Source organism: Triturus cristatus, chromosome 1_2 (assembly GCF_964204655.1).
Source record: "Triturus cristatus chromosome 1_2, aTriCri1.1, whole genome shotgun sequence".
Classification (NCBI taxonomy): domain Eukaryota; kingdom Metazoa; phylum Chordata; class Amphibia; order Caudata; family Salamandridae; genus Triturus; species Triturus cristatus.
Genome location: NC_140580.1, coordinates 1,153,328,073 through 1,153,352,544, shown reverse-complemented (window position 1 = coordinate 1,153,352,544; position 24,472 = coordinate 1,153,328,073). Strand labels below are relative to the sequence as shown.

Sequence of the window (24,472 nt, the reverse complement as noted above, 5' to 3'; positions counted from 1 at the left end):
TGCACTACATTGAAAGAACCAAAGAACTCAGGAAGTCGAAGCAGCTGTTTGTGTCCTTTGCTACTAGCTTCATGGGTAGACCAGTGACCAAGGGCACCATCGCTAGGTGGATTGCCCTCACTATCCAATTCTGTCACAAACAGGCTGGACAGGAGCTAACGGAGGGGCCACAAGCTCACTCCACAAGGAAGAAGGGGGCCACAGTTGCCTTCCTGGCAAACACGCCCATCCAAGACATTTGTCTCGCAGCAACTTGGGCATCTGTGCACACGTTCACAAAGCACTACTGCGTGGACATTCAAATGAATAAGGAAGCACAGGTCGGACAGAAGGTGCTACAACACATTTTCAACGACCAGCGATCATCTTCCACCCAGCCACCACAAAAATAGGAAAACCGCTACAAAATCTATGCACAGCATAGTGAATCCAGAAAGATTCACGCTGCAAAACGAAAAGTTTCTTACCTGTCGGTGTAGTTTTGCAGCTTGAAGATCTTTCTGGATTCACTAGCGAACCCACCCACCTCCGCCAGGAAGATGAGGCTGGAGGAAGAGGGGGTGAAATGGATAGGATCAAAAAAGTGGATACGTACAGAAATATGGACAAAAGGATTAATCAATCGCCTAGGGTTAAAAACAAAAAAAAAAAAAAAAACAGGGAAAAAAGAACCCGAAGATGGCGCCCCAAAGGTGGGACTTCCGCAGGAAGCACGACGACGTCACGGGAGGTGCACCAAATAGTGGACGTCGACGCCCACCTGGGCTACAAAAAAAAAAAAAAACAAAGAAAAGACTACGAATCCGGACCCAACCACAAGATCGCGGAATAATGCACAGCATAGTGAATCCAGAAAGATCTTCAAGCTGCAAAACTACACCGACAGGTAAGAAACTTTTCGTTTCCTTCCAATGGCAGGCTACCATTTACCATAAACGGTGTCGCCGACCAATGGAAATAAGGGGCGGGGCTTTAAGCCCTTTTCTAAAAGTCCTCCTCTACAATAAATCTCGAGCGAGGTGCGCATGTGAGCAGCAAAGCTAATCGAGACGAAAAACGATAATACATTTTTAAATGTTTATTAAAAAGCTCTAATCTTTGTAATTAAAATGTTGTGAGAAAGTGCCTCTTTTGCATGGATAGCTATACATTTGCGTATGGTGCTTATGTGGGGAAAGAGCCAATTCTTAGTTTTCTGAAGATAAGGTGGTTATCCATGGATCTTATGTTGGGGGTTAAGAGTTCCATAGTTTGGCTGCTTGAAACTAGAAGGAAGTGCAACCCAGGTTTTTTTTTTTGTTTTTGATGCATTGGGATTTTGAGGTGAGGTGCCACTCTAGAGCAGAAGTTCCATTTTTTAAAATTTATTTTGTGATTTTTTGTCTTCTACTCCTCTCTTGGGCCTAAAGCTGCGCACCCACACTACCACTAATAGATCACTTTGGGTTTAACATTGAGCCCTGTACTGTTTTTTTTTTTTTTTTAAAACAATTTTTATTATTTTCTTTTAACACAGTACAGTACAGCAATTGTCGATTATTCAACCGTTGTTCAGCATATACCAAAGTCCGAAGCAGTTCAGCCCCCCACCTCCCGGCAATCCCCCCACACAGGCGCCCATCCCCAACAGTCACACCCCAAATGTTTACCATAGAGGCCTGCACCTCAAGCCCTGTACTGTTTTGAGGATCCCCTGGACTCTGTGCATGGTATTGCCACCTGGTGGCAATATCATATACAGAGCCAGCTTCCTATAAATATGTACTGTGATCGTCAAACAGATGAAACCCATCATTGTTATAAGAAATATTAGAATGATGAAAAACGCAAACAATTCAACCATGTTAATCGTTCCTAATGTTACTTCTATGTATTAGTAGTACTTCTATTCTAATGAAAGCATAATCAAAGTATAATGGACGCATCCTTCTGCCAGACCTATTTGGAATGATGTAACCTCTTTTCTTGGTGTAATGTCTCAGGAAGCCGGCCTCAGTGCATTAACAAATTCACGCTATCTGTGCAAGCCTGCACGCCTCTCTGCTTGCGCAGCTGTTTCCTTCTTATGATGAATGTCTGGGCCTGCGGGGCTGAATCTCATTCACAGCTCTCTGCATCATTCATCAGAACTCCCATATGAAGTGCCTCTCCTTGACTTGGGCATAATTTAAATAATAAAACACCAGTTATCACATTCTGCTAGAGACGCAGAATAACAGTGTTGCATAGTCTGAAGGTATAAAGTTGTCTTCCTTGAACACATAATAACAAGGACATTGCATTCTAATGTGTGTTCCTGGAACTAACGGGACCGACTGTAAAGTCTACTGAAAATGTGTGCATGGCACATTCTCATGTTGGTGAAAAGACTTGCAACCCACCATCTCAAAAAGATGCTAAGTTAAAAACTAAAATGGAGACCACATAATCCTTTCGATGTCATCCCCACTCACGAACCAAAACAAACATTTCAATTGCAATAGGTCTCGCATTACTATATTTGAGCTATTAGCGTTGCATTATTTGCAACGCCAATTCGTTCAAACTTTCATTAATGATGCCTGTGCAAACTAGATCCCCCCCCAACCCCGTACGGTCCCACGAGTCCCCTAGCTCTGGCAATGTCGGCGATCAATAGCAAGGCTGTTGGAAAACGAGGCAGCATCTGTGAGGCCTGCATAAATAACATGACTACATTTGTCCTTCACTAGGAACCAAACACCCAATTGTAGAGCCTGACACTCGCAGGGTAGCATTGCAAAGCAGTCTGAGGCTTACTCAAGGGAGGTGGTGTGGGCTAGTAATCGCCATGTGCAGGTGCGCAGAAATAACACTCAATAATTGTTTGTCTAGTCTGTACTTTGCTTTATAAAAGTAAGAGTACATTTATTAAAAAGACACACACTACTCAATACTATGCACCAATTTACAAATATACATAAGCTGTTGGAATTACTTTGTGACATTGCATAAAATCTCCACCCCTCCCCCAATCATCTTGCACTCAATGCAGATAGTTGAACATAACCAAGAGCAAGGGCCCTGCACACTGGCACCATCCCAGTGGCGACCCACCCCATTATCTCAGCAAGCATTTAAAATGGGTAACTCTGCCTTGGTGACACATAACCCTGACTGAGCATTTCCTACTGACCATGAAGTATACACCTCTACATCTTAAGGACTAGCAGTCTGGGTTCTTCACCTAAGCGCAGCAGCAAGAATACACGTGTAAGCATTACTTTAGAATGACAGCACTCATCACATTTGTGGATCTTTAGAATGCATTGCAATTACAACCCTTAAGGCATCACAGATGAAATCACAGGATTACACATATACAGCCAGACACCCTAGCAGGAATGTCTGGCAACATAACCCCACTTTGCTTATGACATCACCTTACACAGGTACGTAACATTACACATGTGACATTCAGTCCCTCTAAAAGAAATAACATTAGTAAATGCACTTCGGGTGCAATTGCACCTTCACCTCCAGGGGATGCCCTTCTCCAGACATCCCCAACTCAGCCCTTCACTCCTTGATGCACTTCTCCATACACCCTCTGCTGTAGAACAAAGGTTCCAGCCCAGAAGGTTTTAAAATGCTGGCTGAGCCCTTGAGGGGTTATATCTTTGAAGTCCGCAGGACACTTAGGGAGGGACTCTTCTTCGTTGTGCTGGGGGAGACTGAGTTGCTCCTGCAGCTCCCCCTGTACCCTGGCGCACACATGGTGGTGACCCCGTTCTTCAGGGGCCAACATAAGCAGGGCAAACGCTGTTTTGACCTTGCAGGCCGGTCCTGGCATGCAAGGCATTATGGGAAGGTTTGCCCATCAGAGCAGCAGCTCTCCCGCTGCTCCGGTGAGAGCCGCGATGTGGGCCTCTGGCTGCTGCTGGTCTCTTTTGGGGGTCCCGGTCCCACCTGGGACCCCCACATGCCCACTCGGAGGGCAGCCCGGGGAGCCCACCCCCTGCTGCCCCCTCCGGCTCCTCGCCCGGCTAGCACGTGCTGCCGCTGGAGCCGGCAACGCAGTTCTGGTCTGCCCGCTCCGGCCGGCAGACGCGCAGGACTTTTCTGGCTCCTCTGGTCCTCAGGGGAGTGCGACGGCACTCCACCCCCCCTCCCACACCAGCCTTCACTTGGGGGCTCGGGGACCACTTTGCGGGGGTCGTGACAGTGTTCCCCACCTCCTCCTCTTGTCGCACTCCCCGTCTTGTCCCTTCATCGCCGGGGGCCAGGGTGGGCTCCTGGGACCCCGTATGGGTAAATCTTCACGAGGAGAGCGCTCCATGGCTTTGCTTCGGGGCCCGGGGATGGGGTCCCGGGCCCCTTGGGCACATTTTTGCAGTGGGTGTGACGGTGCTCCCCCGGTTCTTTGGCACATTTTCACAATGTTCAGCGGGGGTAAGGGTGGGTTCCTGGCACACTTTCACGGGGTGCGTGACGGCGCACCCTAACTCTACTTCTCTTGGGGGCAGCCACCGGGACCTGACCCACCCCGGGGGCACATCATGGACCGGCAGCCAAGCCCCACGCGCTTCGTCATCAGTCCCTCCAGACGTCAAAGGTCGCCTACCTTCTGGGGGTGGGCGTATCTTGGCCCCCAGGAGTCTGATTATGATGATCTTGGCCTCTTCTTGCTCCTGGTGGCGCTCCCCAGCCACTGGGAGCACTCTTTTGCCCTCTGGGTGTCGGAGAGGGGGGATCCAGCCAGGAGCTGTCTTCACTGGCTCCCTGCGCCAGCCTTTCGCCTGGCTCTCCTCCTGGGCCGCTCTTCTCCCTGCGCAGAGGCCCCTGCTTCTGCGCACTGGTCCTGATCTCTTCTCCTGGTGCTGTTGAGGATCCTGGGACAGTCAGGGGTTGCTCCTTCCAACTGCCCATTGTGCCAGGCTCCAGCACCTTCTGCCGACCACACCTCAGAAAGAGCTTCTCTTCCTGTGCAAGTTCTTTTAAGAAGTTGGGGCGGGGGCTGCCAGAAAGTCTGTTCGCCCTATCACACAGCGACGCATCACTTGTCTGCCCCTGCACCCTCCTTCCTGCCCAGGCCTCTGGGTTGGTTCAAGATGGCGTCGTCCATGGTCTCCTGCCACATGGTCTCTGAAGACTCCTCCCTGGTGCCTGGCACCCAGTGATAGCTGCTGATGGATGAGCCTGTTGCCCCACCCCTCTTCTCTTCGTGGAGAGGTGGTCTTCGCTCTGGGAAGAAAGGTCATCAATCCATGCTACTGAGGCCAGTCCCCAGCCAGTGCCTGGTTATGGCTGGCTCAGAGAAGTGACAGTTCTGGATGACCCAAAAACAGTATAAATATGACTTTGGACTCTGCAGAAAACTTCTTCTCACACCCGTTACAGTGGACTTTAGTACGTGTCTGGAATCTGTAGGCCTTAGGAAAGTTAATCTAGCCCATGGGCTCCACATCCCCATAAGGGAATAATTAAGTGAAAAACACAGAAAAACCCACTGACCTTCCCTGGCATGTTTCTTCCCAGTGTATAAAGCCTATTCCATGCCACCAACCAATTCTGCATAAGTCCTGCCACACCATTCACCTTGGAAGAGGTGTGGCGCCGCGGCCAGGGCGACTTACTCCCAAATCTGGGGATCACGGTTCGATCCCCGGTGCCGGCGGCAGATTAGCCCAGCACCATGTGACTCTGGGCAATAGCTTGCTTAATCTTCCAGATGGCCCCCAGCGCCTAGAGACCCTTGTTCCCGCTTTACAAATGTGGATTATTAATAATAATAATGATATCTGCCCTGGGGTTGCGCAGGCCAGGAATCTCCCCTGCGCTGCCTGCACACGTGTGCACACGTATGTACAAGTGCCTGCTTGTAACTAGCGGCCTGGTCAAGCCAGGGGGACACCAGTAAAATCCCCATGTAGTCTCGGAGTTCACTGTGGGTGAGTCCCAACTTATGAGGCTCCCCACAGTAAAAGCTAAAAAATTAGGTGCTCAAAAAGCGAAAAATCCGGGCGGCCCACAGTGTCAGAACCACCTTCTAACAAAGGCATTTAAGTATCACCCAGCACTTCATGCTGTGGCTGGTGGCGAAATGGAGATGATGAAGCGGGACTGCTTCATTTAAGCCCACCCTGTGCCGCTCTGTCCTGTGGTTTGAGAAAAAATTTGTTTTCATATATTGCTTGTAGGAAAGTGCCCCTTATTTCATGGTTGCCCCCCACTTTTTGGATAATGTTGATGCACTTTGACTGAGTGTGCCCTGGGTTCCTGCCAATCCGGCACCCCAGGCTTATGTTAGTTTCCTAAACTGTACTGTTGAAAAATCCCAATTGGCAACTCTGGCCAAATACAAGTCCCTTATAAAAGGTACCAAGGTCACTGTGACCAGAGAATACCTGTAAGAGCTGCAGCACTTATAGTGCCACCCTTTGGGACCTTGCAACCTTTACACACACCCTGCCATTGCAGACTGCATGTTTTGGTGCAGAGCAAAGTGAAGAGTCGACATGGCACACATCCCTGTGTGCCATGCCTTCAATCCACTGCCGTGGCATAGGTAAGCCACCCTTCTAGCTGGGTGCACTATACCAGTGATGAGGATACAGGTGCATGAACCCTGTGCTCTGACAGTGTCTAAGTACATTATACAATTTAAGTGCAGTAATGCCATAAAGAGTATATGGTCTGGGAGTTTGTCATATGAACGCCACAGCACCATAATGGCTTAACTGGGAAGTTTGGTATCCAACTTCTCAGCACATTAAACCCACGCTGATGCCATTTACATTCTTTAATGTATGCCAAATAGACAAATGAGTTTGTACATTCTTTTCCTAAACAGTACTGTCTGTACTCTGACCCATGCCGTGCACAGTTGCTGCTTTTGCTAGTCTTTCCTGCAGAGTCCTCATTCCCCCTTCATACTCAGATAATTACAGTAAACTGGACAAGACTCTGGTGTCCAGTTGGCCGTTATAGTTTAGAGCGAGGAATGGAGTCTTGGGTTGACTTGCAGCTATATCTGCTAATCTCAGAACACCATTTTTTTTTTGTTAAATAACTCTTGTGCTTTTCTTTGGGCAGAAAGGACAGGTTACCTGGTGCCCCAGTACGTCCGACCCGTGTAGTCCGCCCTCAAGCTCCAGTCCAAGTGGAACAAGCACCTAGGGCTACCATCATACATGCAGAAGATCTGAAGGAGCTCGATGAGCTTGACAATGACACAGAGGATGGCTGGGCAGGTGAGCGGCTTATGTTTCATGTACTGTAAAAAAAAAAAAAAGAAAAAAAAAATCGCCTTATGGCCTCCAACTGAATGAGGAGATATTAAAGGATGGGAAGTCAGTTAATGTAACCTTGTAAATCCCTGCATGCAGTAGTTGAGAAAGCAAAGGTAGTTTTGCACCCCTACTTCTAAGTTGCGCATGTAAGTTTTTGTTGAATAAAGGCAGATTATTGGTCAGGAGGGGGCGGCGGGCGGGGGGAAATCTGTATGTCATTACTCCCACAGGATTAGGCATTCTTTCAATCTGGCCCAGACTACTTCATATCTCGCGAACATGCACTTTGAAAGCGTGAACAAGCAAAAAATGCAGCGGATCACGGAATTTTGGACAATTCTGCGTTCTCTGCTGAACATGAAATTCCACACATTCCGCGAGCGGAACGGAATTTACCACCCAGGCCTACATCTTGGTGTGATGTGAGGCAGACTGCGATGGATTCCTGGTAAGATGCAAGTGGCTTGGCCCTTGGAAATATGCAAGTCAAAGTTCAAAAAAGCTTTTAAGCCTCAATCCAAAAAGGGACTTACGTTTTTGGAGAAAAAGTTTCCTCCTCACAGGACAAATACTAAATTGTAGCAGCCACAGTTGAACTGTTGGTTGAATACTTGACGTAGATTGGTCCTGCTACCGCTCTGGATTTCTGAGGTTCTAAAACAGAATTAGGACGCTGTACTCTCTCTCCTTCAAGCCATCTGCGATCACCAGACCGGTTTATGGACCCCTGGGTAGAGAGCCCTCTGGGTGCTGAAACAAAGCACATCCTGGGCAGAGGTGTCCTGCCTCCTCCCCCAGGATGGGTAGGGTCCTCAGGAGCTTCAAAGGCCTGCCGCAACTGGCTCCCACTGGTTCAGACCCCATTTTTGGGCATGAGAATCAGTGGGAAAACCTAGTCTGGTAGGGAGGTGTGCTCACCTTTGCCAACCCCACCCCTCAGGTGTGGGAGGCGAGGTTAAGCACACATCTCAGCCCCTACCATCTTGTAGATGGAGGGGGTGGAACCCCTCCAATCAGAAAGTTGTATGCCTCACTCCCACTGGATGGTGGCATACTAGGGGGTATAGACACCCCAAAGGAAGCGACCCATTGGTCTCCACCTGCACACCTCTGTAACACCCCTAAATCTCGACTTTAGGGGCACTCCTGAACCTTGCCTCTTCACATTTGGCGTGACAAGAAGATGAAAGAGCTGTGCTGCAGAAGAGGAGGACACTGCTTTGGCCCCAGCCCCACCGGCCTGTCTCCTGCTCTGAACCCCTGTGATCCGAACCCGGCGTGTCCTGAAGCCAGCATCCTCCAAGAACCCCAGAGACGTGGCCTGTCTTCCAAAAGAACTCCCATCTCCCATGGACACCGAATTCGTCCAACACCAACCAAAGCCAGGACTCCAGATCCAGCAGGATCCGTGAGTCCTCACCACTCTGCATCAGACACCCACAGCCCCAGTCCAAGTGGCCCGAGGGGGGATCCTGAGTGCCAGCATTGGACGACCTCCACCGACCTCCTCCTCGACACCAGCAGCTTCATCCTGAAGGGTGCCCACAGCCAAGACTGGTCAAGGTGAGAAGAATCGGACATAAAAGGACACCCCTGCACCTGCAGGTCCTGAGGTGCCCAACCGGCAGTGTCCAGCAACTCTTCATCCTCCAGTCATTGGTTCCCTTCATTCAGTCTTCTGGCTCCAGCCTGCAGTCCTTTTCTGTGACCGACATCCTCCTTTGAAAAGCATTGGTCTCCCGACACCACCTGAACACCCTGTACCCAGCCGCCCCTCCTGATGGTGTGGACTTGGTGCCAACTCTGGACTGTATTTGCCTTGACCTTAACCCTAGGAGCTTGGCTCCTGAGACCGAGTTGCCTGCCCGTGAGCAGTTCTCAACCAAGGAGCCCCCTTGGATAACATTGGCACCTTGTACTCTGCACCCGGCCGCCCTAGTGCCTCTGGTAGTGCCTGTTGAGTGCCAACCTGATCCTTGGTTCTACTCCCTAAAACTTCAATATCCAAACCATTGTACTCACCTGTAACGTAACACTTCGTTTTTAGGTCTCGCCTGAGCCAGCGCATGCGTTGCTCGGAGAGACATTTAGTGTATGGGTTCCAAAGTGCTACCAGACCTCGCTGGCATAATGCTTGCGTTCACGCGAGCGTGCAGCCGCCAATCACAGCTGCACGTGCACCACTCGCGTGCTTACCACACAACGCGTCCCTTCCTCGCGATCACTTTTGCTTTCGCTTTGATCGCGATCGCTTTCACGGCCGCGCTGCCGTTACTTTTACGGCAGCGCAGCCAATGCTTGTTTTTACTTTCGGTGCGAGGAACGCGCTTTGTTTTTTCTTGCCCTTGCTCTTCTTTGATTTTCAGTTTTAGTAAATAATGATTATGCTCCTCTTTTCAATCCGTTCTATGGGTGGGGCTTAGTCGAGCATTTCAAACTTTTGTAGGACGGGAATGTTTGACAGGCTGGTCAGCCCGTCTGTTTGCAGCGTGGCTGGGTATTTAAGCGCTAATTGTTCTAGCATTCCCTTGAAAGTAGTTGCGGGCCCTGTGCAGGGTAAGCCTCCTGCACTCACACAAGCGACGTAAATCACCCCAGAAGTGAGCCGCTCGTGCCGCCTACTGAACCCATGGAGAAGTCTTGCTAAATCGAAGGAAATTCCATGTTTTCAAAAAATGATGCTCCGTGTAAGAGGCTGCCCTCTAATTCTAGGATCTGATCTAGAATTATTTATTGACCCAACAACTCTTCAGTAGTCCAGCCTTCGTCTCCCCTCATGTGCTTAGGAAGACAGACTTTGATTCTGCCATTCATAAATCTGCTCTTGACAGGCCGCTTCACTCCGCCTCTTTGGCGCGGCGCTCCGCAGTGAGTGCAGTGCAATAGCACCCCTCTGGTGTTTATCTGAGAGACAGCAGCACCTGACCTTTATCTGTCACCTTCAAATTGAGCACCGAGCGATGGCGTCGCTTTTTAGTAGTGCTCGCCGAGTTTCAAGCAGTGACGCGCAGTTGCATACTACAAACTATAGGTGTTGGGAATAGAATCTTAAGGATTGTTGTTGCTAAGAATGTACACTACAACCAATTGACTGGACAACTGGTCTTCTATTTCATTCAGGCATAAGGAAGCTCTTGTACTCACATCTCAAGATATATTTGAGAGTGCTAGTATATTTGTTCAGACTTGCTGAACACTCTTCCTAAAAAAGACAAATATAAGATATTGACACACGAAGGTAAACGTTTTGGCTTTGTAACCGCACACACTGACAACGGGGAACATTTGCAATGGTACATGCCTCTTGCACACCTCATTGCACGTATATTTTATGATTTATACTTCTTGTGTCACTTAACATAAGACGCATAGACGTGGCTCATGAACCTTGCAATAAAGACCACATGTAACTTCCATCAAAGACATCGACTGATGCCCCTTGCGACTCGAGCAAAGCAAGTTGCTTGTAGCATCACTCGACTAACCCGTAGAAGCTGCAAAGGCTGACGTCTTGTCACGTCACCCACATTCAGCACCTGCCCTGCTACCAAGACCTGCCCATCGAATAGCGAAATGCAATGTATGGTCCATGTAAACATTTGCAGCAACAGCGCAGCTTTACGGGGACTTTCTTCTGTCCCCCTCGCCAAAATAATTTATTGATTTCTTCTTTATTTCGGATGTATAATTTGATATCTATACTATTAATGTATGAAGCTCAGTAAATATAATGAAGCTCGCCATTATCAACGCATTGCCCTCCTTCAGTGAGTTATTATCTGTGTCGAGTATGTCCATATTTAGGGCACAATTGCATATGTTAAATGAAACTAATAAAGAAACCAGTGGTCTCGTGCCACAGATGAGTGCTAGAGGTTTCAGACAGTGAATGATATCGATCACATTGCCCAAGCATCACTAGTACGGGAGCTAGCCACATATAATGCACAGCCTGGCAACACAGAACTTGTGCATAGTCTAGCAAGAACACTACAGGGCTCGTCTCGGGCACGCATCGGGAGTGGAGCATGTAGTAGGAAGGGGCTGCGACGATGTGTTTGAAAGGATTACCTAGCATGCTCCTCCGCTTTGTCCTGGTTGGCACTTTGTCCCTTGGTGACCGGGGATTGTGGCACACGTGTGCTTTTGCAGAGTGACAAACACATTATTGCGTCAAAATACCATTCGCATCCGTGGGCATCAATTCAGATCGAAGCACCACGTGAATGTTTGTTTAAACTGATTCAAGAATTCACAGGACATCTCGATAGCTCAGCAAGTTAAGCACCTGTGGACATCTCCTTTGACCACATAGTCACAGGTTCACCTGTCAGCAAAGACGACTTAGTAGTTCATCCTTTCCAAGTCGATACATCGAGTGCCAATACATTGGGTAGCAGTAACATTTCCCTCTATGAACATTTCCCAAGTCAAGGTGGCAATATTAAATAGTGTCCTTTCTTCATCTGCTCTGCTGTATAAATGTTCGGGATCACAAGACGTAGTGTCACACTGCCTCTGGTTCAGTTTGCCTCATTGCCCTTCTTGCTCTGTTTTTTTTCCCCCCTCTTTCCCAGACCCCCTTCTCTTGTTCCTGTTGATACTGTCCAGTTCTATTTTTTAGCTGTCTAGTTCTAGTCTCAGCATGTTGTGCCTCAAACATGTGACAGATATTTCTGTTTACGCGGTTCACCGCATATTGTTGTTTTTATTTACAGTACCTTTCAGGGCTTTGCAGTGACACATATTCGTGAGCCACCAGTGAAGAAGTGTTACCTCTTCCGTAGCACCCCAAAAATAGAGGTTAGGAATCAAACATTGCACTCAGCCCCTGGCAGTAGAGTGATACCTCTGGGGTCTCCGTCCTTGTTTGTTGCATACCCTGGTCACGGGTTGCCATGGCCAAGAGCTGCTTTGTCCCCGGTATACTAAAAAGGATGGGAGCCCGCCTTGGTGATAGTGTTACATGGTGGGCCGTGGGTGCACTGCCTTGTCCTGGCATACATTAGTGTGGTACTTTCTGGGTTACTGCATCCATTGGCCGTGGCCCAGGTATGGCTCGATTGCTTAATTCTTTGATCAAAGGATGATTTGTTCACGGTCTGCATAGATTGTGATGTTGACTTTCACGGTGTGGAGGCCGCCCTGGTAAATTGGCACTGTGGTAGCTAGGCCTTTTGTCACCTGTGGCGGTCCCAGCCTTGGCACCCCCCGGCACCCGTAAATCGGGGGTTGATCTGGGGGGGGGGGGGGGGGGGGGGGGGGGTGCGGGGCTGCCGCCCCCAAAACTCGTGCCGCTTCGGGCTGACCCATCCCCCCCCCCCCCTGCAACCACTGATTTTGGCACGTGGTTGGAACTGCCTTGATTTTGTTGTACTGTCGCCATGTGGCGCCTTGGTCCTGACACGCCTTTCTTTTGGATGCCCACGGCCATGGCATGCTGCTGTCCTCATGCGTTTCTATTGTAAGCTAGTCGTGCTGTGTCTGTCATTGTAGTCCTTGGTTTCATCTAGCCGTATCTACGCATTTCTTGTCAGGAGGCAGGGACATCTAAAGGATTTAGGGGGCCCTGGGCCAAATGTATTTTGGGGGCCCCTGTCAAATAGCTTTGAATTTATGATCCAACGTGAGCTCTTTCATGCCCTCTTTGCCCAGGTCACTGGCAGTGCACACAAACACACTTGTCCCAATTTTTCCAATCCTTCAGAATGATCTCCCTCCAGGATATTCTGCTGCTATGAAACCCAGGGGATTATATGACCAAACTGGACTTACGAGATGCGTATTTTCATATCCCAGTCTATCCTTCACACCGGCAGTACCTTTGGTTCGTGGTGGCCGAAGATCATTACCAATCCAAGGTGCTTCCTTTTGGTCTGAAATCCGTCCCGAGGATTTTTACAAAATGCCTGGCTCCAGTGGCAGGGGTTCTAAGGAGACAGAAACACCAAGTATTTCTTTACCTCAACGACTGGCTAGTCAAGGCTCCATCGGAAGCGTCAGCCCGGTTGTTAACAGGGGCTTGCGAGGAACTATTTGCCAGATTAGGCCTCACTCTAAACAAGGAGAAGTCAACTCTGCAACCGTCAAGAAATATCACTTTCTTGGGAGCAATTCTGGATACGGAGGTGAACAGAGCATTCCCCTCCGAGGAAAGACAGCGGGGAATAATATATCTATCCCAGGCTTTTATAAAAAGAAAGTCTCTTTCAGTACGCAAGTACTTCATTGCTGGGAACTAAGTCATCTTGCATTCCCCTCGTACCTTTCTGCAGACTACGGATGCGTCCGTTACAAGAGCAGCTGGATCTTCAGTGGCATCAAGCGACAGGATCCTTCGAGGATATACTCAAAGTGACGCCGATCATGATCCACGCGGCAACATGGTGGACCCGGAATCTAAACATCTCGCAGGGTCTTTCTTTCCTGACTCAACCAGCTCCTTTAGTGGTTACGACAGATGCGTCCTTGGAAGGCTGGGGAGCATTCCTTCATGATCTGCAGGTCAGCGGTTGCTGGAAAGTGAACTAACAGCAATTGCATATCAACCTCTTGGAGCTCAGAGCCGTCCGCTTAGCGTTGTTGGCGTTCTTGCCAAGGATTCAAGGTGCAGCCGTGTTGGTAAGAACAGATAACACAACAGCAATGCACTATTTGAACAAACAGGGAGGAACAATGTCACTCTCCCTGTCTCGAGGCCCAGTTGATATGGGAATGGGCTCTACGATGCGAAGTATCCATTACAGCGGAACATCTTCCAGGGGACCAGAACACCAAGGCGGATACTCTAAGCAGACTAAAATCTGTCTGTCACGAATGGGAGATCGACAACGCGATTTTGAGCAACATCTTCCAGAAATGGGGAACTCCGACCGTAGACCTTTTTGCGTCCAGGGAGAACAGAAAATGCCAGTTCTTGGCAAGCTGGCTTCCCCAACGGGGATCTTGGGGGAATGCGTTTTTGATGGCATGGTCAGGCATCTTTGCCTACGCCTTTCCTCCAATTCCCCTCCTGCTGCAGGTTCTTATGAAGATCAAGAAAGAACCATGCAGGATAATCCTGATAGCTCCGTGGTGGCCCTGACAGCATTGGTTTGCGGAGCTTCTTCTACTGTCAGAGGAGCGCCCGATTTTGTCTGCAGCCGAAACCATCTCTTCTGACGATGTGCCAGGGGGGGGGAGGGGGAGGAGGGGGGTTCATCCAGATGCAAAATTTCTGCATTTAGCAGCCTGGCTCCTGAATACTGCGAATTTCAACATCTGAACATCCCTACAGAGTGCAGGGAGATTTCATCTAGAGCCAGAGCGGATAGTACAAACAAAACATACCGGATGAAGTGGAAGAGGTTCAGTGTATGATGCAAGAGGTCTAACATTCATCCATTGCTTTTGGAAGCTCACGAGATTATTCCATACATCTTGCTTTTGGCTAAGTCAGGTTTAGCTCATGCATCTATAAAGGTACACCTAGCTGCAATTTCTCGCTTCAGAAGAACTGCCTCTGGTCCGTCTCTGTGGTCTGCTAGAGTCATCAAACAATTTATGAAAGGACTGTTCCAAGTTTTCCCTCCAATAAAACCTCCACCACCTCTCTGGCAATTGAACGTTGTTCTTTCCCAGTTAATGAAACAGCCCTTTGAGCCAATTCACAGGGCAGAGCTGAAATTTCTATCGTGGAAAGTTGCGCTTCTCATTGCGCTCCCTTCAGCCAGGAGAGTGGGAGAGATTCAGGCTCTCACGGTCCGGGAGCCTTTCTTGCAATTCAAAGAGGACAGAATAATACTCGGGACTAATCCAAGATTTATTCCAAAAGTTCCAACTGACTCATCTGAACGAACCATTAATTCTCAAACTATTTTTTCCACAACCATCAACAGCGGCGGAAATAGCTCTCCACTCGCTGGATGTCGAGCGTTGTTTGAAGTTCTATTTGCAGAAAACTAAGCCTTTCTGCAAGTCTTCACAACTTTTTGTTGCCTTTAGCGCACCCAGGAAGGGTTTCCCTTTGTCATAAAGGGGTATTGCCTGATGAATTTCCAGTGCCATAGAGTATTGTCATCAGGCAGCTGGTCGACCACTGAATGCACAAGTCTGTGCACATTCGACAAGAGCAGTCTCCACCTTTAGTGCTCTATTTGCAGGAGTACCGATCTAGTATATCTGCAGGGCGGCGACCTGGACGAGTGCGCACACCTTCACCAGGCATTACTGCTTGGATGCGGCCACAGGGAGAGATGTGGCAGTGGGAGAATCGGTAATGAGGAACCTTATCCAGTAACTGTGAGCCTTCTCTACCATCCCTCCTTCCTTTATTATCTACTTTTGCACATTTTATTGTTGTTTATCTTATTGGATGCCATTTGCAAGGGATTTTGGATATGTAGAATTTGGTTTTACAAATACCATCTTTATCACGCTATATATGTTCCCTTGTTTCAGGTTCTGGGTGACGAAAAATGTGCATTTATTTACTGCTCGCTATTCTGATTCAGGCATGTGAATCTATGAAAGCTCCAATACTGGAGTAAGAAAACAAGGTACTTACCTGTAACTGTAGTTCTTCAGTATTGGACCTTTCATCGATTCACATGCAACCCACCCTCCTCCCCTGAGAGGCTCACCTCGGATTTAGCACAGTGTTATTGTACAAGTGCACGAAAATCTGAGGGGCAGAAGGTTCTCTCGGGAGTGTTCTAGAGGGTGAGAGGCTCTGATTGGTTCAGAGACAAGTTTAGTCCTTTTTTACATAACGAAGGTTATGGGTTGCAAAGGAAAATGGGCCTAGGCCTTTTTAGGTCTCGCCTGACCCAGCGCATGTGCTGGTCTGGTGAGACTTTTTGAGAGGTCTCCAAAAAGTGCTACCAGGCCAGCCTAGAGCTACAGTGCATGTGCGTGGGCGTGCGCGCCACTCTTTACCGCGATTACTTTCGCGGCCGCACAGCCGCATTGATGTCGCGATCACTTTCACTTTCGCAGCCGCACGGCCCCTTGGCATAGCCAATAGGTCTTGCTTTTGGGACCTTATAAGTATTTAGTTATGCAACTGTTGCATGACTAAACACTTAAGGTCCCAAAGGCGAGACCTATTGGCTATGCCAATGCTTGTTTCAGTTTGCTATACTACTAAGCAATGCTTTTTTATGTACGGGAGACTCCCGTCTCGACGACTGGGAATGATTCAGGCATGTGAATCTATGAAAGGTCCAATACTGGAGAACTACAGTTACAGGTAAGTAACTTGTTTTCTTACCGCCACACCTACATGCCACCTGTTGCCCCACCACCTCGACACTCCACCCGCTACTAAAAACAAGAATTGGCATAGCCAAAGGTTCTCGCCTTTGGGACCTTATGAGTGTTTAACCATGCAACAGTTAATGTTGTTGCACCAAGGATATTGTGCTGCATAACTAAATACTAATACGGTCCCAAAAGCGAGACCTATTGGCTATGCCAAGGCTTGTTCTCATAGGACTGAATGGTGGGTCTCATCTGAAAATTCTTCTAAGTGGTGACCTGTCTTGTGCAAGCAATAGGATACGTTTTGTGCAGTACAAGAGTTAACCTGATACAAATGTCCTTTGTGATGTAAACTGTGTTTTATACCAAACTCGAACAGTCATCAAAAAGTAATAACAAGCATTTTTGAACAGTTTAAAAATCGTTTTCTGCTTTGAAAAAGTAATCTGAATGTTCCAACCAATCCAGTGTTCACTGTACTACTGAAAGTAACATCGTATGACTAGTTTTACTCACCTGCTACTAAGTAAAATCTTTGTTATAAAAATTGCTTTTTATACTAACAATTGGGCTGAATTCAGTCTTTGAGTGTGTGATATTTCTTGTCTGTGTGTGTGTATACAATAAATTCTGAACACTACCCTATTGATAAGCCTGACTGCTCAACCACACTACCACGAGAGTAAGGTATTAACAACTTTATCCTCTGCTATACCACTGTGCAGCCACTGGACTCTATGCACAATATACCTTACTTTGGTATAGTAAATACAGAGACAGCTTGTTACAGCATTAAAGCCAATTTCAACATGTTTTAGGGGTCTGAGCTCATTCATTGGGCATTAGGAAGCTGGCTCTGTATATACTATACCCTGCCCGATTTACTTGCTCTGACCTGAATTAGTCTTGTTTTATACATCAGCCCGGTGTGGTGTCTCTTCATTGCGTGCGCATCACTGAATCAGTGCGAGTGTGCTGTACAGCTGCTTAACACATTGGTTTCGGGTGCCTTCCTGCCTCGTGCCAAGCTACCGTGTCGGAATCTGTGACCCCGGTTCTAACAAGTATGCACAGTCCAGTGGAACCCAAAAGGTAGGCAGAGGTAAAGTAGATGGCACCTTACTCTCTATTTGTGGTAGTGTGGGTGATCCGTAAGGCTTTATCAGAGGACAGTGTTAAGCATTTGTTGTAAACACTGTCAGCAAATGAATTCACACACTCAGACTGAACTTCAGACCAATTGTTTTTGTATAAAAATATTCTTTGTTATTTTATTTCCTAGAACCAAGCAAGCCTGGCACAGGTGAATGATAAATACTTAGCAGTAAATATACAGTTGTAATACAGTTTGGATTGTAATTGTATATGCACTTTGTTTTGACTTACAGTATTATTGCGAAATGCAATGCTTTGTAAATACAGTACATATACTTAGAATAGAACTTTTAATAAAGTTATATTTAAGTTACTTTTGAGATTACTTTTCTTACACAGTGCAGTATGCCTGGAAACTGCACTGGGACATTTCCTGTAACCAGGTAAGTAAAATCATTTGTTAGTGCAATTTTTAAGAATTTCTTCAGGTTTTCCAACGACAAACTTTTCCTAGAAAAACAGTCAATGTTATCCTATGGAGGAAAATAGTGTTATCGTTTTAAAGGCAAGTACTTTGTTTTGGAAGTTGGTGTTCTGGGATGCACTCTTGTTACACCCTCAGCGGCACTAGGGCGGCCGGGTGCAGAGTGCTGAGGCCCAATGTTATACTTTCTGGGATAGGGGGCCTCCGGCTGGTGGCTCCTGGCGATCCGGTCCTGGACTTAAGCTCAGGGCAAATGGGGGTTTAGGTCAGCACAACAGATGAACCCTCAGCGGCACTGTGGCGGCCTGGTGCAGAGTGCTGTTTTGGCGTCGGAAGCCCTGTAGCTTTCAGTGGGGAGTCTCCGGTTTGCAAACCACTGCAGGCTCTGGGACGAAGGTCTTCTGGGTGTGAGAACCAGTTTGAGAGTTAAGTTGGGATCTTGGGGGTTGGTTAGGCACCATCAGTTTGGTCACACAAGGCTGTGAGTGTGGGGGTTGGGGGGTATGGGGTTGGGGGGTAGGTACAGGGACTAGAAGGGTGCCACAATAAGTGCTGCAGCCCTTGGAGGCCTTCCCTGGCCACAGTGCCCTTGGTACCTATTGTACCATTTACAAGGGACTGACCCGTGGTCAGAGAGGGCCAATTGGGTTAGGTTTTTAATGCAGTTTAGGGGAAGAACATAGGCCCTGGGTACCTGTTTGGCTGGAACCCAGGGCACACTCAAAGTACATCAGCAGTTTAGCAAAAAGTGTGGGCAACCGTGCAAAACAATGGTACTGTCTTACAGGTAAGGACCAACATTTGAGGCTATAAAAAACCGAATGTGTTCCTCTTGCTACCTGTAGGAATCTGGCTCTGTATATGGTATCACCACTAGGTGGTCACACCATGTAGAGTCCATGGGATCCCCAAACATTTACAGGGCTCGCTGTAAAACCCAAAGTGCTCTATTAGTGGTAGTGTGTGTGAGCCGCCTTAGGCCTAACACAGAGGAGTGTAAGACATTTATTGCACAACATTGATCAATAATTGACACATGTAAGAAAGTTGCTCTGTATATACTGCACCAAAGTAAGGTTCAGTGTGCAGAGTCCACAGTCCCCAGAGGTTTGGCAGAGGCTAAAGTTAGATATAACCTTACTCTCTAAAGTGGTAGCTTGGTCGAGCAGTAAAGCAGTATCAGAGGACAGTGTAAAGCATTTGTTGTACACACTCAGCCAGCAAATGGTCTCTCACACTCAAGAACTGGACTCCAGGCCAATGATTTGTTATACAAATATATAGTCGTTTTGCAGCGTGAATCTTTCTGGATTCACTATGCTGTGCATTATTCCGCGATCTTGTGGTTGGGTCCGGATTCGTAGTCTTTTCTTTGTTTTTTTTTTTTTTTGTAGCCCAGGTGGGCGGCGACGACACACCATTTGGTGCACCTCCCTTGACGTCGTCGTGCTTCCTGCGGAAGTCCCACCTTTGGGGCGCCATCTTCAGATTCTTTTTTCCGCCGTTGGGTCTGGATCGTCATCGAGAAGCTCCAGAATTACAATCGAAGGAAGAAAAGCGAGTTTCGTCGATAAATAGCTCAATGGAACTTTTTAAGTAAATGCAATTTTATTTACGAATGATTTTCTTACTCTGGATTGGATCCTGGATTCATCCCTGGTGCATTTCCTGTAAACAGTTGAAAGAAATATTTTTTGTTACACAGGCGATTTTTAAGGAATATTTGTAAGTTAGAAAAATTGACACTTAGAAGAATTTCTGGCAAAAAACAGGCAAGGTTATCCTATGGAGGAAAATAAAGTTCTAGGTAAGTACGGTTGTAATTACTTTTCAGGGTCAGTGCTGGGCACCAAGATCCAGCACTGGGATATTTCCTGATAGCAGGTGAGTAATTTCGTTTTCGTTGATCGGCTGATTTATTGTGAATATTTTGAAGTTTCAAAACTCGACACTTCGAAGAATTTCCAAGTGAAACCAGTCAATGTTACCCTATGGAAGAAAAGTGAGTTATCGGCTTTTGGGTAAGTACTTGGCTGGCAGAGGTAAGGTTCTAGGCATAGTCGGGGGGTCTCTCAGGGTTAGGTAGGTACAGTTATTACACCCTCAGTGGCACAGGGGCAGCCGGGTGCCGAGAGAGATAGGACCAATGTTCTCCTATGGCGGGCAGGTGGCCTTTGGTTGGTGGCTGCTGGCAAGCAGGCCACGCGGCTGTGGGAGCTGGGCTCCTGGTCACTTACTAGGGGCAAGTGGGGAAGTAGATTAGGATAGATGTTGCACTGCCAGGGGCACTCGGGCGGCTGGTTGCAGGGTGCTTTTGAGCAGTCAGGCGCTCAATGGATTTCAATGGAGAAGCTCAGTGACTAACAAAGGCTGCAAGCTCGGGGATGAATTTTCTTCAGGTGCGACCACCACTTCGAGAGGTAAGTTAGGAAGCTATGGGTTAGGTAGGCACCCAGGAGCTGGGCACGGGGCCGCAGGGTGCCAGGTGCAGGGGTCTTTTTGCGTCGGGAAATCTTACTCTCAGCTGGTCGCGGTTGGGGGGTGTCTCTGGTGTTGAGGCTGCAGGCGTAGTCAGGAGTGTCGAGGAGGGTCCTTGGGTGCTGGATTCGGGGTCACTGTCGCCGGGGGGACGTTATCGTGGTCTTGGTCCACTCCGACACAGGCCAGGCTTGGCGGGTGCAGAGTGTGCAGGAGTCGCGGTTCCTGGCTGGTGCCGGGGGTCTGCTACTTGGTTTGAGCAGAACCACTGCTCATGGGAGTCCCAATTGTTTAGAGTCACAACGCAGTCAGGTCCTCCGGGGTTTTTGAGGTTGGTGACCACTGGAGACGCCGGGGTTTAGCAGGAGCAGGTTTGAGGGTCGACAGGCCTGTAGGGATGGGGCCAAATCAGTTGGTGTCTTCCTCTTGTTAGCAGCTGCACGGCAGGTCTTCTTTCTTCTTGTTCTTCTTGCTTGTTTCGGAATCTGGATCTGAGGAAGGAAGGTTCAGGGTGCCCCTAAATACTACATTTAGGGGCGTTAAAGATAGGCAAAGGGCAGGGACCAATGGGTCCCTGCCCTGGGGTGGGTACACCCCCTACCCTGCCACTCTCTTGTGGGAGGGGGGCAGTAGCCTGGTCCTGATTGGGCAGGGCTCCCCATCTTCAAGATGGCGAGAGCCCGGAGATGTGCTTCACCTCGCCTACCCCACCTGAGGAGTGGGGTTGGCAGAGGCTGGCACACCCCCTTTCCTTCCTTGGGGTTTCCCGCCAGATTGGGGTCAGAACCGGTAGAGGCCAGTTGCTAAGTACAGCAAGTGGCCTGGAGAAGCTCACAAAGGCGGCCTTCCTTTGAGGCTTCCTTTGCCCATCCTGGGGGAGGAGACCTAGCACCTCGCCCAGGATGTGCATTGTTGCAGGCCCTGGAGAGTGGATGGCTCTCTACCCAGGGGTCCAGCAACATGTCTGCTGTGTGGCAGCCTAGGCAGCCCCTCTCGGTCAAGACGTGGATGGTAGGTTCGGTTCGGGGGGAACTCTAAGTTGCCCTCTGTCGTGCATTGTACATTAAATCCCACACTGGCATCCGTGCGGGTTTAATGTGATGAGAAGTTTGATACCCAACTTCTCAGTCTTCAGTGTAGCCATCACGGTGCTTTGGAGTTCGTGTTGACGATCTCCCAGCACCATATACTCTTAATGGCAGCATTGCACATAGTGTCCAGGAATGGACCTGGGTACTGTAGGGGCACAGGGCTCATGCACCTGCACTCACACCACTGGCATAGGGCACCCAACTAGAGGGGTGACTGAGGTATGCCGGGGCAGTGTGTGTTGTGGGCATGGCACACAGGGATGTGTGCCATGTCGTCTGTTCTGTTCTGCACCAAGACACTCAGCCTGCAAAGGGGGGGTGTGTGTGTGTGTGTGTGTGTGTGTGTTTGTGTGTACACACACACACGGCCTCTAAGGGTGGCACAATAAGTGCTGCTGACATGTGGCCAGAGATGCCAATTGGGTTTAGGCTTCATGCAGTTTTAGGGAAGGAACGTAGGCCCTGGGTACCTGATTGGCAGGAGCCCAGGGCACACTCAAAGTACTTCAGCAAAAAGTGGGGGCATACCTGTGAGAAAGTGCTATCTTTCTTGCATGATATGCCCCCACTTTTTGCTGAATGTACTTTGACTGACTGTTCCCTGGTCTCCTGCCAATCAGGTGCTCAGGGCCTATGTTCCTTCCCTAAACACTGTGCTGAAACCTAAAACCCGAATTGGCAAACCCTGGCCACATGTCAGCCCCTGGTAAATGGTACACTAGTTACCCAGGGCCTTGTGACCAGAGAAGGCCCTTAAGGGCTGCAGCACTTATTGTGCCACCCTTAGAGGGCCTGTACCCTAACACAAACACACTGCCCTTGCAGGCTGAGTGTCTGGGTATAGAACAAAACAGTTGACATGGCACACATCCCTGTGTGCCATGCTCACAACATACACTGCCCTGGCATACATCAGCCACCCCTCTAGCTGGGTGCCCTATGCCAGTGGTGTGGGTACAGGAGCATCAGCCCTGTGCCCCTACAGTACCCAGGTCCATTCCTGGGCACTGTGTGCAGTGCTGCCATATAAGAGTATATGGTGCTGGAAGATAGTCAGCACGAACTCCACAACACCATGATGGCTCCACTGAAGACTGAAGTTTGGTATCCAACTTCTCAGCACATTAAATCCGCACTGATGCCAGTGCAGAATTTAATATACAATGCACGACAGAGGGCATCTTAGAGATGCCCCCCGAACCTAACCTACAATCCACATCTGGTCTGAGTGGCTGCCTAGGCTGCCACGGAGCAGTCATGTTGCTGGACGCCTTGGTAGAGAGCCATCCGTTTTCCTGGGCCTGCAACAATGCACATCCTGGGCGAGGTGCTAGGTCTCCTCCCCCAGGATGGGCAGGGGAAGCTTCAAAGGCATGCCTCCTTTGTGAGCTTCTCCAGGCCACTTGCTGTACTCAGCAACTGGCCCCCACCGGTTCTTACCCCCTCTCTGGTGGGAAGATCGGCGGGAAAAGCTAAGTGAGGAAAGGGGGCGTGCCAGTTTCTGCCAACCCCACCCCTCAGGTGGGGGAGGCGAGGTGAAGCACATATCCAGGCCCTCGCCATCTTGAAGATTGGGAGCCCTACCCAATCAGGACGAGGCCACTGCCCCCTCACACAGGAGAGTGGCAGGATAGGGGGTGTACCCACCCCAGGGCAGGGACCCAGTGGTCCCTGCCCTTTAACTACCTGTAACCCCCCTAAATTCAGTATTTAGGGGCAGCCTGAACCTTCCTTCCTTATTTTCCAGATTTCGAAACAGCAAAGAAGATCAAGAAGAAAGAAGACCTGCCGTGCCGCTGCTAACAAGAGGAAGACACCAACTGCTTTGGCCCCAGCCCTACCGGCCTGTCGACCCTTGTGAGAAAGTGGCTCTGTATATACTGTTCCCAAATAGGTACAGGGTGTACAGAGTCCACAGTCCCCTGAGGTTTGGCAGAGGCTAAGGTTGGATATAACCTTACTCTCCAAAGCGGTAGCTTGGTCGATCAGGAAGGCAGTATCAGAGGACAGTGTAAAGCATTTGTTGTACACACTCAGCCAGCAAATGGTCTCACACACTCAATAACTGAACTCTAGGCCAATGGTTTATATATAAAAAATATATGCTTGTTTTATTTTAGAACTGACAATAGGTAATAAAATGTACTTTCTCAGAATGAGATGCTTTATATAAATACTTTTGCAATATGCAATTGACTTTTGTAGAAAGTTACAAGCGGTTGCAATAGGCAACACAATTTTAAACCTAATAATGCATTGAGTTCAATGGAAGTTTCAAGTTGTTTGCAACAGATTGCTTTTAGGATTACTTTTGGAATTCCAGGACTGGATCCTAGATTCAGTCCTGGGTCAGTACTTAGAATCAAGTGATAAAAATCAACTTAATTACTGTGATGATTTTTAGACAATATTTAGCTATTTTAAAAGTTGACACTTAGAAAATATTTAATAGAAAAGTCAATGATTCCCTATGGAAGAGAATTCAAGTTGCAGGTATAGTATGTTCTTGTTACTTTTGTAATCCAGTACTGGGTGTGAGAAAGTGGCTCTGTATATACTGTTCCCAAATAGGTACAGGGTGTACAGAGTCCACAGTCCCCAGAGGCTTGGCAGAGGCTAAAGTTAGATATAACCTTACTCTCCAAAGTGCATTAGACATCTGTAAAATTGCACTTACCCGCACTTTAAAATTTCTATTCACTCTTGCATTTTGCGAGGGATAGAGCATTGGTATCTTTCCATCGAGAAGTTTATCTCCTCACTTCCGGTTGCCACCTTAGCGCCGCCATTTTGGTTGACGCTCTAGTGGTTGAACCGCCACGGCTGGTCCTCTA

General features: G+C 48.5%; 1 protein-coding gene across 6 annotated transcripts in view; it reads left to right on the top strand.

Annotated features, from left to right (window-relative positions):
- Window positions 1-24,472, top strand: part of PRRC2B (proline rich coiled-coil 2B) — a 714,633-nt gene that overhangs the window by 193,338 nt on the left and 496,823 nt on the right. For all 6 annotated transcript variants that reach the window (XM_085613949.1, XM_085613945.1, XM_085613947.1 and 3 more), the window contains exon 9: window positions 7,054-7,211. In XM_085613949.1, coding sequence (XP_085470075.1) covers window positions 7,054-7,211 — 158 coding nt within the window. The remainder of the gene's footprint in view (window positions 1-7,053; window positions 7,212-24,472) is intronic.